The 15641-nt window shown below is 47.4% G+C and overlaps 6 protein-coding genes across 7 annotated transcripts; 4 read left to right on the forward strand and 2 right to left on the reverse strand.

Annotated features, from left to right (window-relative positions):
- Window positions 1-5: 5 nt before the first annotated feature.
- LOC117138352 (nitric oxide-associated protein 1) lies at window positions 6-2819 on the forward strand. Its single transcript, XM_033300397.1, has one exon. It carries the CDS (start codon window positions 924-926, stop codon window positions 2796-2798), a length of 1875 nt encoding a protein of 624 aa, XP_033156288.1. The 5' UTR covers window positions 6-923; the 3' UTR covers window positions 2799-2819.
- A 507-nt stretch (window positions 2820-3326) lies between these two features.
- Window positions 3327-7228, forward strand: LOC117138402 (uncharacterized protein CG10915). Its single transcript, XM_033300480.1, has 4 exons — window positions 3327-4500; window positions 4562-4748; window positions 4813-4934; window positions 5456-7228. The coding sequence occupies exons 1-4, from the start codon at window positions 3654-3656 to the stop codon at window positions 6127-6129; spliced, it is 1830 nt and encodes a 609-aa protein (XP_033156371.1). The 5' UTR covers window positions 3327-3653; the 3' UTR covers window positions 6130-7228.
- Window positions 7229-7270: 42 nt separating this feature from the next.
- LOC117138401 (nuclear pore complex protein Nup75) lies at window positions 7271-9720 on the reverse strand. The gene is made up of 6 exons (XM_033300479.1): window positions 9611-9720; window positions 8392-9554; window positions 7985-8330; window positions 7736-7926; window positions 7531-7678; window positions 7271-7471 (listed from the first exon to the last, which is right to left on the reverse strand). The coding sequence occupies exons 1-6, from the start codon at window positions 9635-9637 to the stop codon at window positions 7340-7342; spliced, it is 2007 nt and encodes a 668-aa protein (XP_033156370.1). The 5' UTR covers window positions 9638-9720; the 3' UTR covers window positions 7271-7339.
- Window positions 9721-9847: 127 nt separating this feature from the next.
- LOC117138403 (mediator of RNA polymerase II transcription subunit 9) lies at window positions 9848-10525 on the forward strand. Its single transcript, XM_033300481.1, has 3 exons — window positions 9848-10092; window positions 10228-10291; window positions 10343-10525. Exons 1-3 carry the CDS (start codon window positions 9887-9889, stop codon window positions 10505-10507), a joined length of 435 nt encoding a protein of 144 aa, XP_033156372.1. The 5' UTR covers window positions 9848-9886; the 3' UTR covers window positions 10508-10525.
- Window positions 10511-10952, forward strand: LOC117138404 (protein NCBP2AS2 homolog). Its single transcript, XM_033300482.1, has 2 exons — window positions 10511-10705; window positions 10769-10952. Exons 1-2 carry the CDS (start codon window positions 10533-10535, stop codon window positions 10851-10853), a joined length of 258 nt encoding a protein of 85 aa, XP_033156373.1. The 5' UTR covers window positions 10511-10532; the 3' UTR covers window positions 10854-10952.
- A 397-nt stretch (window positions 10953-11349) lies between these two features.
- LOC117138400 (GTP-binding protein 1) lies at window positions 11350-15226 on the reverse strand. Of its 2 annotated transcripts, none has more exons than XM_033300476.1 (5): window positions 15075-15226; window positions 13573-13924; window positions 13323-13503; window positions 12921-13263; window positions 11350-12863 (listed from the first exon to the last, which is right to left on the reverse strand). In XM_033300476.1, the coding sequence occupies exons 2-5, from the start codon at window positions 13823-13825 to the stop codon at window positions 11631-11633; spliced, it is 2010 nt and encodes a 669-aa protein (XP_033156367.1). In that variant the 5' UTR covers window positions 13826-13924; window positions 15075-15226; the 3' UTR covers window positions 11350-11630. The 2 variants fall into 2 exon arrangements, with proteins under 2 accessions (XP_033156367.1, XP_033156368.1); XM_033300477.1 differs by lacking the exon at window positions 15075-15226 and adding an exon at window positions 13998-14091.
- Between the last annotated feature and the right edge of the window lie 415 nt (window positions 15227-15641).

Below are 15641 nucleotides of genomic sequence, written 5' to 3' on the forward strand. Positions count from 1 at the left end.
ATTTAATTTAATTTATTTGTGCTTTATCCCTTATATATATATGTACATTTCATTAAAGCTAATGGTATAATTTGGTATTTACAGTGTTTAGCTAAGGCTTTCATCTGAAATATTTATTAATTATGTCTAGTTGACCTGTTTTTAGTTTTTTGTATAACAATATTTATTATTTATTAAGGAAAACAAGGGAGAAGAAAAACCTTAATTGACTTACAACTAACTTAAAAAACTAAGACTTGAAACAAAAGATTGTTAATATTGTATTTTTTGTTGAACTTTTTGTACACCTACTTTTATATGTAGGTACTTAGTGTTTGTGTAATAAGGTAAGTTCATTATTAATTTTAACAGCTTGTTTTGGCATATTTGAAGTTTTTTGATATGAGTTTGAGCACATCTACCCCAAACAGGTGACCCATACATTAATATTGGATTAAAAATTGTTTTAAAAATTATGATCTTATTGGATATTGATAATTTAGATTTACGATTTATTAGAGGGTACAGTGTGCAAATAATTTTATTAACTTTCATAATTGTGTTGTTGATGTGGTATTTAAATGTTAGTTTTTTATCAAAAATTATACCCAAATATCGAATGTTGTCAACCCATTGTATTGGAGAGTCTAGTATTCGCAACTGTCTATCAGGAAGATAACGAGGTTTCCTTCTTTTTGTAAAAAATATAGCATTCGTTTTATTAGGGTTAATTTTAATTTTCCATTTTTTGTAATTAATTTACTGAAATATCTATTATTCGATTTATAACACAAAATGCTTTGCTTGAATTGATGCTTGTTATTTGTAAGCCAAATAATATAACAATCGTTCAAATCTATCGGCTAGCAGCCCTGACTATGTAAATGGTTTCGTAGCAAACGGCTTTTGCCTGGTACTGTAAGAGTTTTTGTGGACATTGCAAAATGTTTAAAACCACACGTTTATATAAAATTATAAATAAAAATGTGGTTATCACATGTTCGAGGCGGCAGAATACGGCCGCTGAAGTGGGACAGAGCTTCCGGCAGAGGGCGTGGCTGCTCGCCAGAGAGCGGTATAAGGATCACGAGCACGTTCATTACAGCTCCGTTCTGGAGACCAATATAAAACCCTCTTTTTCGATTCCTGAGGCACAACAGCATTTGCCCGACGACTGGATGGACGACTACGAGTTCTATCAGGGCGCCCAGGACGGGGCGACTAAGCAGGGCACACCGGATCCTTCGTTACCCGCCTCAAAGGTTCCATGCAACGGCTGCGGCGCAGATCTGCATTGCTCGAATGCCTCTCTGCCCGGCTATATACCAAGTGAAATATTCAGGGGAAGGACGCAGCAGGAACTGCAAACAATTACCTGCAAGCGTTGTCACTTTCTGAACCACTACAACATAGCACTCGATGTGGAGGTGGCGCCATCGACCTATGTGGACACCATATCACGCATTCAGGACAAATTTGCACTGGCTATTGTGCTGGTGGACCTGCTGGATTTTCCCTGCTCCATTTGGCCGGGCATGCAAAACATATTGGGCGCAAAGCGTCCCGTCTTCCTGGTGGGCAACAAGGTCGATCTGCTGCCGCGCGACTCCAACATCTATCTGCAGCATATTAAGGATTCTCTGCAGCGCGAGTTCATCAAGCATGGCGGTGGAGATGGGCTAAATATCAAGAATGTCAGTTTGATATCCGCCAAAACGGGCTATGGCATCGAGGAGCTAATAACGCAGCTGCACAAAACGTGGGCCTACAAAGGCGATGTCTATCTGGTGGGCTGCACCAATGTGGGCAAGAGCTCGCTATTCAACATCCTGCTTAACTCGGACTACTGCCGGCCGGAAGCCAGTGACCTGGTGCGCAAGGCCACCACCTGTCCCTGGCCGGGCACCACACTCAAACTGCTGCGGTTTCCGATCCTGCGTCCATCAAGCGATCGAGTCTACCAGCGCTTCCAGAGATTGGTTTCGGAGCGCAGCGAGAAGGCGGCAATAGAAAAGGAGCGTCGCGCAGTGGCAAGGGAAACGGGTTCAGCGGCAGCTGCTCAACCAGTGGCGCCGGTTGGACGCACCTTCGATCGGCGCGAGAGTGTCAATGATGCATTTGCCATGGCCGGTGGTTCTCGTCCGATTACAACGCTAAACGATCGGCACAAGGATTACAAGGAAGCGCGTTGGGTCTACGACACACCGGGTGTGATGCAGCCCGACCAAATATCTCCACTTCTCACCGCCGAGGAGCTGGTAAAGTTGCAGCCCGCCACCATGATCCGACCGCGCGCCTTTCGCCTGCGGCCCCAGATGAGCATCCTGCTGGGCGGTCTGGCCAGATTGGATCTGCTGGAAATAACAAGCCCAAGGAAACACTTTGACTGGCTGAAGGTGTTTGTATTTGCCTCAGAGCATCTTCCTATTATGATAGCTGATACAGAGGCGGCGGACAGTGTGTACAAAAGATACGTGGGTTCGCCCTTTCTGGGTGTTCCCTTCGCCAGCGAGGACTTGGAGGACCGCCTGCGACGCTGGCCGGGATTGCAGTGCAAGGATGGGGATATTGTTCTGGCAAGTCAAGGAAGGAACGAGGGGACGAGGCTTAACTGTGATATTACGCTCAGCTCTGCGGGCTGGATGGGATTCCTACTGCCGGGACACTCGGAGTGTCGTCTGCGGGCCTGGACACCACAGGCGGCAGGGATTTACAGGCGTGAACCCGCTTTAATACCTTTAGCCGATCGATTGGTTGGCAAGCACATAAGGTATTCCCTGGCCTACAACACCACAAAGCCCTTTGTTTACAAAAAATAAAGAATAACAAATTGTTTATAACTCTGTTATCTAGTTGTTTAAAGTACTTAATAATATATTCTACCAAACTAAGGCAATTTGCACCGCTTTATTTATTTTCAGCATCCCCCGATTTTTATGAGAAAGTATGTGCTATTATATATTATATTTCTGAACTTATAAATTTAAATATAATCTCAAAACCCATAACGGCGCCAAATGGCAGATTTTTGCTTAACGTGTTTGCTAACACTGGCTACTCGCTACTCTTCTTTGAAGCAAGTTGGCAGCGCAGTGTATAAAATCGGTGCTGCCGTTTTTTAATAAAAGATAAAAGCTGTTTATGGCTACAAAGATATTGGATATCATAAACATAGCACATTTACATACAATTAGATGAACTTAATAGTATAGTAGAGTGCAAAAATATAACTCAATTAAAGTGCATTTGGATATTTAAGAAAATGCTGACTAATTTAAAAATAGACGTTTATGTTTTTATCTTCCCGCCATGCGCAGCACTATCCCGTAACTGAGCCAGATCTGACGGGAATAGAGCAGAATTGGCAGCACTGCCGCAAGTATCCACTTTTTCACGGGCAACAAATTGACAAAGAAATTGTAAGATAATTTCCTGTGGCTATTGCTGGTTGCGCAAAGCCACTTGCCTTAAAAGCGGGCTTAAACGGAGTCCGGGCCAGAAGTTAAATATCGCAGAGCGCTTGCATACCGTGTAATTTGCTAACTGCGACGCACCAAACTTTTTTTTTTGTATGCCGTGAGCTGAGCGGAGGTGGAGATCGGGAGTTCGGAATCCGGAATCGGGAATTGGGCATTGGGTATCGAGACGGGAGTCACACGAAGAAGTCGGCGGCAATGGAGCAGAACTCGAACAGCAGCGTGGCGGACACGTTTGCGGAGGCACCAGCGACGGACGCGGAGTACGGCACTGAGAACTGTTCCGGATCCGGAATGTCGGTCGGCGACACCGTGAGCGCCAACCACGAGTTCCAGACCATGAAACCGGGTCCGGGTGTGCTGCACAAGGTGTTGCCGGTGGCCAATAGCGCCAGCAGCGCTACCGCAACCAACGGACGCACGCGCTCTGAGATGCCGCACAGCGAGCTGGTAAAGATGCTGTACTACCTGGAGGGCGAACTGCAGGCACGGGATGTCTGCATAGCCGCCCTGAGGAACGAGCGGGTGAAGCAGCTGATTGCCCAGCTGCGCACCAAGCGACTGCAGCCGAACGATCCGTATGCGGCCATATTCCGGGACAAGATCGCACTCAATGGCAATCTGATATCGAGGGAGTCGTCTACGCAGGCGGCGCAAGCGGAGATGGAGGTGCGCCAGATCATTGAGCAGCAAATGGAGCAGCAGTATCAGATGGTTAGCAAGCAGAGGGCCACGCATGTGCGTATGGTCAACATATTGACCGAATCGCTGGAAAACAATCAGCGTATGCTCCAGGAGCTGGAGGAGGAGAAGCGCAAGCACGAGAGCACCACGGCTCAGGGCGACGACATCACCTACGGCCTGGAATTGGAGCGCAACAAGCTGAAGCAGGACCTCGAGGAGGAGCGCGCTCAGGTGGCCAAAATGGAGAAGGATCTGAAGAAGCTGCAGGAGACGCTCGAGTACGAGCGCAATCGACAAAAGCAGATTGTGCTGCTGCTGATTGCGGAGCGCAAAAAGATCCTCATGAAGTATATTGAAGAAGGTGCGTATGGCCAGATTAGATATCCCACTTTGCTCATTAAATACTATCTATGGGATTGCAGGGAAACGGTCGGAGGATCTGGCCCAAATCCTGGCCGAGGAGAAGCAGCGCTCGGACACCATTGCCGACGGTCTGGAGGAGGAGAGCAAAAAGTCGCTGCGCATGGAGGAGGAACTGGAGAAGCAAACGCATGCCATGGAGCAGGAGCGCAAAGTCCTGTTTGCCAAACTAGCCAAGGAGGAACTCCGGTTCGTCAAACGCCGTCGTTGGGCTCGAATGCACAAACTATATCATCTTCTATATCATCTTCAGGGTCAAGGAACTGGAGCAGGAACTCAACGCCCTACGGAGCGAGCACGAGGCTCTGAAAAAGCAGCAGCAACTGGGCGGCAGCGGCTCGTCCGTGGCCGCCGCCAAGGCGCGACAGTTCAGCGGTGAGTTAGCCAGACGAGGCACTTCCACCTGGAAACTGGCTGTTGTAATTATACATATGGTTGCCCTCCTTATAATTTTCTATATACAAACTTTAACTCTATATATATATTACTTTTTTTTCGAACTCCTCTTGAAGCCGAAATCTTTTGTTAGAAAAAATGTTACGCAATTGCAAGGTGATTTGTTTTTTGTTTTGTGATGTTCCTCGTGCACCTCACGTTGCACCAACCCAAAGATCACGCATCCGCACGTCCACCCCGCACGCTCGCACCCCAGCGATTGGAGCACCCTGACAAAAGCCAGAACGTAGCCAATTGACACCAGTGGCGTCTGTAGACTTTTCACGACCATGCCAAAGCATTTCCACACAAGCCAGGCCTTCCCAGAAGTCATCTGCAATGGCTTTTCAGCTCTCTATGGGCTTCTGGTTAGGCCAATCCGCCTCGGAGATCCGAAAATCTAGTGTTTTACGCAGCTGTCATAAGCCGAATGCTAATCCCATCTCTCTGCGCTTTTACAGACGACGCCTGTGCCACGCCCCCCATGGTGAACATCGCCAAGATCGTGCAGCCAACAGCCACGGTTAGCAGCATGCCGGTCTCGGGACCACAGACCGGCATAGCCCGCTCCATTGCGCCGGGCCAGAACATCCGGAGCGCTGGAATCGCAACGGCGCCCACGGGCACGGCCACAGCAGCAATAGCACCACTAACTGCCGTGCTCAACCACACTACCACCATCACCACCACCACGAACAACACCACCACCAGCAGCAGCAGCAACTCCAGCGGCAGCGTTGGAGTAGCAGCAACAGCTGCAGCAGTAGCTGCATCCGTTGAGACGGCTGCTACGGTCACCGTGCCCATGGTGGCGCCACCCTCACCCTCTCCGGCAAAGATGCAGCCGACGGCCACCATCCAGCGGGCGCCCGGCGGCAAGTATGCCGCACTGGCTGCGGCAGCTGCCCTCGACCAGACAACACCACCGCATCCTCATCCCGTTCCCATTGCCGTGCCGCCGGTTACGGTGCCGCCAGCGGGCGCTCGCGGTGCACCGCCACCCATACCAACCAAGCCGATCGTGCCACCCAAGCGGGAGCCATCGCTCTCCCGGCTGGGCTCGATTACGGGCAGCAGTGCCATAGCGGCTGCCACCGCAGCCACCACGGCCGCGGGCACGGCGAAGCAGAATTAGACACATACACTCAGACTCACATTAATAACCGATATTGGGCGTAGCGATAAGCGAAATACTCAAGCGGCGTAGTCCCTCGGTGACCGCGCTGGGCAACAGGATCCTCCATCGCGAACTGACAACTTTCATATTCTTTTGCTTATAAAATGTTTAAATTTTATGTACGCATCTTCTTTCCTTTGCTGTTTATTGTGATTATTCAGTTTAGATAAAAGTCTCTTATATATACTTTGATATGTATTCATTTATACATTCAACTTCATTGTCAGTTCGAGATTGGAATCCCAAAAAGTAATCTAAAATCTTCTTAAAAGTAAAAACGATACGATTATTCGAGTATTTTCTGTTGCCTGGCGTGATTTGGCATGTAAAACGTTTAGGAGAGAAGTTTGTTAAGAATTAGAATGATAGTATACAGTGCGACTCCCCCCTTAGGCGGCCTCTTATCTAAGTTTGGTTTAGTTTAGTTATTGTTTTTTACCAAGCGAACGATACATTTTACAATGCCGTTGGCGGCGGTCCGAGGGCCAAGCCAAGAGACAAGCGACTTTAAATGTAATTCCGTACGTAGTAACCGAACATTTGTACAAGGCCGTGCGATTCTCATAACAAGTAACAGCCACAATATATGATAATTATATACATACCCCCACAGATATATAGATTATATATATATATATCCACGCATATGCATCAAACTATGTGTACACTACCCTTGTACTCCGGGCGTTGTTTAATAGTTCTTAGGTGCGTCGCATACGTGTGTGAACAACTTCCTCCATGTGCAGCTAACATACTGAATTACTTCGTAGTGTTTGATTTATAAATTAAGTTCTAAGTTCGGCCTAAGCACCTTTGTTCGCCCGCCTATCCGATAACCGAGAAGTGTATCCTATAGATTTACCCACGCCGTTCAAACTAGCATAGTTGACCAGAACGGAGATCGTTCGACGGGAACACTTATTTTACAAATGCGTACTGTGAACATCCCTCCAGCCCCCCAGCAGCTTGGATTTCCTTTTTAGTCAAAGGGCAGCAGCCAGTCAAGTAGTGTTGTTGGTATACAATAAATACATAGCAAAGAGGCACAAGATATAAACAAAATGCGTATGAATAACAAGTTAGCAATGCAAGCGCGATCTATAACAAATTACGATGTATTGGAAAAGCGAAAAATACAATATAAATTACATTAAAAATGCATTCAAAATCACACCACGGGCATAGTGTTCTCAATGATCAATGCTCGGGCCAAATTGCGTGCGCAGGCCAGGCGCAGGAGGTTCAGGATTTCGTCGACGTTCTCCACCCGATAGTCCTTGAACACGGTTTCTGAGTGGTGCTGCGAAAGAATAGCACAATTATTAGACATCAGTAAAACGCAAGCAGCGCCAGACATACTTTTCCATATTTGGACACGTTGCGTTCGATGATGGGAACCAAATCGGTTTCGATGTGATGCAAAATGGCCACCGTTTCCTTGGCGAAGATCTTCGGATCCTTCGACTCTAGCAGTGGCATGGAATCGATGAGCAACGATGGCCAAAAGCTAGTGGAAGAATACATGTTACTCATAAATATGTGCGTAGTAAATCCAAGTACTTACTAGTCTGGCGTAATTTTGGATTCCAAAAGATTCACCAGCAGCTCGGAGGCAGAGAGAAAATCGCGGTTGCGGTAGAACTCATAGAATTCGAAGTACTTGGAGAGGAACACCAAGCGCGGCGAGGCAAACATTCGGCCTCCGACATTGGCAATAGTGTCCGGGCAGAGCATGCAGCCAGTTTTCGAGTAATGCTATCCATATACAAATCAAATTGAATGAAATACTCATGCAAAAGTGTTTTATAGTTACCTTTAAAATAAAGTCTGCTACCGCCGTCACCAGCAGCACATCCTTGGAGCGAATGGCCCATTCCAGGGCGTTGCCATAGCGCTCGTTATCGTAGGATCGTTTTGAAAGCACCTTGCAGATCTCCCGTTCCACGCTTATGAGCCCGCGCTGCCTGGCCAGGTTAATCAGCTTGGTGGCTTGCCGCTCGCTGCGCAAAGTAATGCGCGGCAATAGCAGCTCGATGGCCGCCTGACCCTCCTGCTTGCAGCAGTCCAGATAGTCGATGCCCAGCTGCCACATATTGTGGGACGTCATCAGATAGCTGCCGTACTCATAGATCATTGAGTGACGCAGGGCTGGAAGATCGCTGTGGGTGCATAAAATTTACAGAATATTGATTGAACAAAACTTCTGACAATGACACTCACATGTTGTTCTGATCGAAATAGCTCTTCAGCTGACCACAATGATGGATAAGATCAATCAAATGCGTTGAGAACCAGTGTGTATCGTTAAGTTTTTGAGCATCGTATATAAATATCTTAAGATCGTGATCCATGAGCTGAGAAACCATGCGGTTCATCGCGCACTGCTTTTTTTCCGGCTGAAGAAGACACCATCGGTTTAGCCAGTGGGCTGCCGCTATTTTCAGCTCAAAGGGTTTGCAGGTGGGCTTGGTGAAGAGCAGGTATCCTGGCAGGTATTCAAAGAAATCCTGGGACTCTTTGATGCCATCATCCCACTGCTCGTTGTCGCCGGCGACCAGACGAAGCAACTGCTCCAGCTCCGGCTCCGTGGCAAATAAGCCGGACTGGATCTTGCGCTCCGTATCCACGTGCCAGAATTCCCACTGCGAATGAAACTTCTGCAGGGCATAGCCCTCTTGATACACTGGCATGGACTTCAGGATCTGTTCGGCCGCCTTGAAGCTCGTTTGTCCAGCCTTGCGATTCTGCGAGAGAAGTGCTCTCGTAATGTCTATTTCGCCCAGCATAATGAGTGATCTGACAATGCTCCAATAGTCATCTGATTCGCTGGCCTCCTCTCCCATAAGCAGTAGATCCGTGGCTCTGTCCTCTGCTAGCGGCGAATGGAAGCGCGCCCAGTCGAGCAGCTGTGGCACCACAAGCTGATTGCTCTGAATGTACAGAATCTCGAAGAGATGCCACAGGCATTCTGCCGCATAGAACACAACGATGGCATCACTTAAGCGTTGCAGGCGTGCCTCATCCGTCTGCACCTCCGGCGATTTCTTGGCCTGCTCCAGTTTCTCCAGGCAGGAGCGCACGATGCTCCGGTATGCCCGCGATATATTCACATACTCGGCACGTGTGGCCCGCGAACCCAACTGTTGCAGCGTGGCGAACGTGGCATTCGCCTCGGCGAGTACGCTGCGCAGAACGGGCTCGTCGAACAGCGTCGACTCCTGCGCCATGTAGATGAGCACCGGATCCTGGCCAGCCGTCTCTGTGGGCGCATCCCGCGAACTGTGCGTCACATGCCGGTAGGCGCTGAGTGCAATCCGTGAGCCCGGCACAAAGACGCCAGTAAGTGTATTGCCACAGCGTGTGGCTAGTTCATCGCCGAGTTCCTAGATAGATTAAACGGGGTTTTATCCATTGAGTTTTTGATTCTGCGGCAACTTACGAAGGCGAAAACACCGGTTTCGCTCATGTTGGCTTTATGTTTTTCTTCTTTATAAATTCTAAGCTATTCGTTGCTTGTTATCGATTTGCAAAGGCGGCATTTGCCTGGGTCTATCGGTCTATCGTACTTCGATAGCACAACCGAGCATCTACTACTTTTCTTTTTAGTATATTTAATTAAGAATTAAGAAAATGTGAGGGTAGTACTTTGGTATTATTACGTTTTGTTGGTAAGGTCCTATTGATTCTGACGCTGGAAATTCGATTCGTGTTTTTTATGATGGATTTGTCGCCAAACAATCAGATCGAGGACAGAAAACCCATCCTAACCGCCGACGGCCTGGTCCAGACTTCGAACTCCCCCTTCGAGCCGACCATATCGCAGGAGACTCAAACATCCAACGGAATCGGTGGCCAGTGCCATCTTACGGTTGACCAGTTGGACATCGAGATTCTGCCGATAATCTACGACATTGTGCGCTGGTGAGTGGTCATCGCGGATGCGGATACCGGGTGTCATTGCCCCTGCACGGACAATGCCGAAAATAGCCGGATGTCGGCAACAAGTGCGCACTTAGTGCCGGACCTTATATAACCTGGCGTCTTTGTGTCTTTTAGCGTGGAAAAGGATCCTCTGGAGAACGCCGTTAAGCTGCGCGAGTCCCAGGATTGCAACCACAAGGTGAGTCCCTGGTTCGTCATAAGCTACCACCGCTATATACTTGATTTGTAGATCTTTGAGCTGCAAAAACGCTTCGAATCGGCACGCGAGCAAATACGCCAGCTGCCCGGGATCGATTTCAATAAGGAGGAGCAGCAACAGAGACTGGAACTACTGCGAAATCAGCTGAAGCTTAAGCAGCAGCTAATTCGCAAGTACAAGGACACAGAGTTCTAGGCGGGAGCAAAATAAGAAGGGCAAGATGGTGCTGCGACTGCTAATGCGCTACCTGGCCAACAACGAGCAGCTCATCCAGCGCATGGCGGAGAGCTATCCCATGAGGCGCGCTGCCCAGTTGGTCGTTTCCCTGATGTACCGCACCAAAGACTTGGCCCGGGAGCAGGGACTGCACGAGATGACGCCAGAGCGTTTCAAGTGAGTGAAAGAAAGTTAATCTGGCTGAATCCGCCAATCTGACATGCGTTTTGCTAATTGTAGATCCTTTGTTAACATGTTCAAGAACAACGTGCGACAAGAGCTGGAGGGAGTGAAGAAGGAGCTTAATAGCAAGAAAAAGAACTAGGGTTCAGTAATTAACTTGGTTAACTACAGCAATTGTATATACGCGGCAAGATAAATTTTAGTAAACACAAATGAATAAACATTGAAGCCAGAACATTAACTTCGGTGAATGAACCTTATTTTTGTAGAATAGGAAATTGCTTTTATTAAGGTAATTAAGAAACAAAGAAATCCTTATTCATTGCCATTTTCATTCGTTAGTTATCTTAACACTAAAAAACAAAAGAGAATTTCAGATTGTCATTCTGAAACTATAGTTTAAAAAAAAAATCAAAAAATAACCTAATGTCTGCATTTACAACGCTTTCAAATTAATTTGCGTCAGCCGGCAACTAATTGTAAGAATTTTTTGTTTACAAAGATATTAAACGCATCTTAAACTATACGATTTTAATTTAAGATTCCAATCTATAGAGTCGCGTCTATTTCAGTTTATCGAGATATAATTTAATATCATGTACATAAGTAGCATCTCTGAAATGAACTTAGAATCCAACTAAAGGTGGTTCAACCTGCGTTTATTAAATGAAAAGACAAATATAATCCATGTTGCAGTGACGTTGTCTTAAGTCTAGTGAAAAAAAAGAATATTGAATTTGTTTTGTCATTTCCCACAATGTACAGTGGACAAGAACGGGACACGGAATAGTTTATTGGGGCACGTGCCACTTTAGATTAGAAAGTCGCAAAATAAATTCATCCAATTATCTTTAAGAATTTGAAAAAAATACTTTCGCTTACAAAACTAGAAAGAACCAAAACTTGCAGGCGGCGCACTTCACTCGGTGAGAGCGGCCGGTGTGACTTCAGCCGAGGACGACGACGAGGGATTCTCGCCGAGGGGCAGCCCCAAAGCGGCCGGGCCACTGGATGGATCCACCCCAACGCCGCCGGACGGAGTCGGGCGATTATTTCGTTTCCGCTTGCCACCTCGTCGGCTGCCACCCTCGCGCTTGTCGCCGTTCTGCTTCTCCTCGGCGTTGTCCTTGCTGCATCCGGCGCCCGAGGAGCTGCCCTGGCCCTGCTGGCGGTGCTGGTTGTTACTGCCGTTGCTGCCGCCGTTATGTGAGCGCGACTGCATCTTGGCGGGCTTGGGGCGATATGGGCTGGCGGCAGCATTCGGTAGCGGACGCAGTATGTTGCCAACCGCCTTGGTGCGTCCCTCGCGGAAGACCAGGCGTTGACCGGCGCGTATGTACTCCGGCTGCTTGATGAACCGGAATTTCACATGTGCCTTGTCGCCTGTTCGCAGGCAGTCGCGCGACATGTATATGATGGAGGCCGTCTGCCGTATGCTGCCGCAGTGCACCATGGCCTGGTAGCGCGCCGATATCGTCGTCGGATGGTGGAGCACTAGTATCTCTCCCTCGAACTCCCAGCAGGCTTGCGGTTTGAGATCCTGCGACACCATTACCATGCCCTTGCGCAGATAGGCGCGCTTTATTTTCTTTAACGCAAAGCTGGCTGTTTGGCCACAGCGCACGCGTGCCACGTTCATGCGCTTGCGGTGGATGCTCTTGATGGTGATGGGCACAAATGAACCCACCGCGTCTGGACCCAGCATCAGGCAGTCATTTAGCCGAATAGTGCCCTGAAGGCATGTACCGGACACAACAGTTCCAACGCCCGGCACCGCGTACACATCGTCGATTTGAAACTCGGCCGGCAGACTCTCGGAGCCGGCCATTCGCGTGCTCAGAAGGTTGAGGAACATTTTGAGCAGCTCCAGGTTGTCACCGGTCACATTCGACACCTGGAAGATTGGGCACAGGCGCTCGCTAACGAAATTCGTAGCGCTTAGGACAACGTCGTCGTGCGAACGCACCACCACCGGCACCTTTCGGCAGCCCTGGGATTTGAGCATCTTAAAGAGCAGCTTCATGTTCTCCTGCAGCACGTTGGCCGGGCACATGTCAATCTTAGTGACCACCACGAAAACGGGTACGGCTAGCGCCAAGGCCAGACCGAGATGTTCCTTAGTCATGCCTATGATGCCGGCATTGGCGCCAATCTAGGATAAGAATATCAAGAGTCACGGCATGCTACAAAGTCTTAGGAATGTACTCACCATCAGCATGCCAAAGTCCGGAGCATGTCCGGTCATGCCAAAGACGGTGGTTTTCAGGTAGCGCTCGTGGCCCGCCAGATCGATGAATGTGATCACCTTGGCTGAGTTCTCGCATATCTTCACCCAATCCAGGTGGCCGTGGTCCGGCTTGTTAACCACATTGCCCACACCATCGAAGCCGAGAATGTCGTTGCCCACAGAGCTGGTGCGTCCACTTTCGATTTCGTGCTTGTGACGGAAAAGACGCTGTCGTGCGTGTCCACGACCATTGTCCAGCTCACCGTGGGTGAGTACGCCCAGTAACGTGGACTTACCCGCATCCACATTGCCTACGACGGCCACCCTGATAAAAGGAGATACATTTAAAAGGTGCAATGGTGGGAATTCCGGCAATTTTCGTACCTTATTTCCATAAAGTCGGTAGTCTCGATATGCTTTCGGATGAGGAACTGCGCCGATTGCCCTTTCTCTGCCCGCCGCTCACGCAGCTTGACCACATCCGCATCTATGTTGGCTGCTAGAAGATGTAGCGTGGCCACGGAGGCCTCAAACTGCTCCGGATTCAGGCCACTGTCACTACCATCTGTGTTTTTGGGAAACGGGTTATTCCATGTGGTTTTTTGTGAGGAAACCTAGGCATTGTTGGACTCACCCTCGCCTACGCCAATCTCGTAAATGGTCTCTCCGCAGTTGTCGGCTATGCGGTCCTGCAGCCTCTTCTGTAGCAGCTCAATCTGCTCCTCTGTGGGCTGCACCAGGACATCCTTGCCCCGGATGCTGGAGTAGTCCACACTCAAGGCGGCCATTTGCTGCGGCAGACCGTCCACGTTGAAAATGTTGCTACGGGCAGATTTGATGCCCACGCCCACGGCCACGCCATTTGGGGCGCTCTGTATGTTATTCATGGTGCTGCTAATTATCGGTTGTCTCACTGTATCCTTGGAATCATTGGGATCTGTGTGTGAGTGTGCAGGTCGATGGTGATGCTTGATGTATGGTGAGTTCTGCAAGTAATAGAGAGCAAGTGCGTCCGGTTAGAAGGTGCTGTCGCTTGGAGACTGCTGGTAAAATCCCGACCTATCCTACGCCCATTTGGCTTAGTTGTGCATTAGTCTTCTGGCGCGTGTTAACTGCTTGCATCGTAATGATGAAATGAAATTGAAGAAGCCAGAGTCGCTGCTTTTATAGCCGCTCATGAGGATGATGAAATCGGAAGCTTCGCATGGTGCAATATACGCTCTATTTCCGTTCTCCGAAGAGAGAGAGTAAACGAAGAGAGTGCAGGAAGAGAGTTCCAGGAAATCCCAAGAATTCCCTAATCTTTTTCTTTAGAATATGCACGAACATATACATATGTACATATATAAAGATTGTATTGGGTTAAACGTTCATAACATTCATTTAAATCATATTTAAGTAATACTGAAAAGGAATATTTAAAGGGAAATAAATGAGGGGAATCCTCAAAACGCATGATGCAATATTTGCTTCAATTATGTGCATATCTAAGCTCTCAAAAGAGAGGCTTGAATGAAGGCACAAGAGAGCAACAGATAGAGAGTTCAAGTAGCCGTTCTAATAATTTCGTTTAATAGTGAAATGGCCATTGTACATACATTCATATATCTATGGCAAAGCATATAATTTTCAAACATTTTAAACAATAAACAATGATAATGGCAATGCTATTCAACCGTTTATTTCTTGTTAGAAACAGCTGATTGCCGTTTTGTATTTGTTTATATAATAACGCTTTGTTGACGTACACAAAGCACAGCTAAAAAGCAACAAATGGCAGAATTTCGTACGCATTTTTTGGCGTTTATTTATAGGCGGCAAACAAAGAGCGCAGTTAATGCGTCAGTGTGTGTGCCAAACATATATATGTACTATGTACTTGCGTACATATATATGTCTTGTTTGTATTTTGGCAAACCAAAACAAACAGAAAATTTGCATATTATGCGCACATTAACATGTTTCCATTGGAGTGGCGACAAGTTGGGGAAACTTAATTTTGGCCATTGAGAAACCGCACTAGCTGTAAATCAGCTGAATACCCATTTGTAGTTGTATGTTGAACTTAGCAATTAAAAGTGAAAGGATACGGGTGAACGCAGGAAAACAAACGGGTATCTCGTCCTTGGCACTTACAGTTCATGCAGCCTTTTGTGCTCCTATTCTCCGTCTGGTGTTTGCCTATATATCTTTTCGGAATTATTGCGAATTGTACATAATTTGTTTAGCTTTTCCTGTAAAATTGTTTTCCGTGTCCCGAAGCCACGTACCGCGCGTCGTTGCCAGATCGGTTGACTATCGTGGGTACCTGGTGCCATTTATCGATAGCTAACTTTATATATTTATAAATTTGTCTGTTAAAAATTACCTGAACAATATTTGAAAATATCATTGAACACATGTGGACCTTTCACTTATTTTTATCTATAAGTTCCAAATTTTTTATATATATATATTTATAAGATTCATATACATATATTCTTAATTAACAAATTTGTTCTGAAAGCTTGAGACTTAATTTTTAAAAACCCACTTTAAGCTTTGAAATCAAACGTTATACCTATTATAAAAATAACAGTATTTCGCACTTTCTAAAGGCCATCTCTAAACTCGTATCCGTTACTTGTAAAATAAAACAAAAGAGCCATACATACTCAACGCTCAGTGTCTAAAGGCACGCAGATATGGATGGTTAAAGCAAAG

The sequence above is a fragment of the Drosophila mauritiana genome, chromosome 2R, assembly GCF_004382145.1.
Source record: "Drosophila mauritiana strain mau12 chromosome 2R, ASM438214v1, whole genome shotgun sequence".
Taxonomy (NCBI): Eukaryota; Metazoa; Arthropoda; class Insecta; order Diptera; family Drosophilidae; genus Drosophila; species Drosophila mauritiana.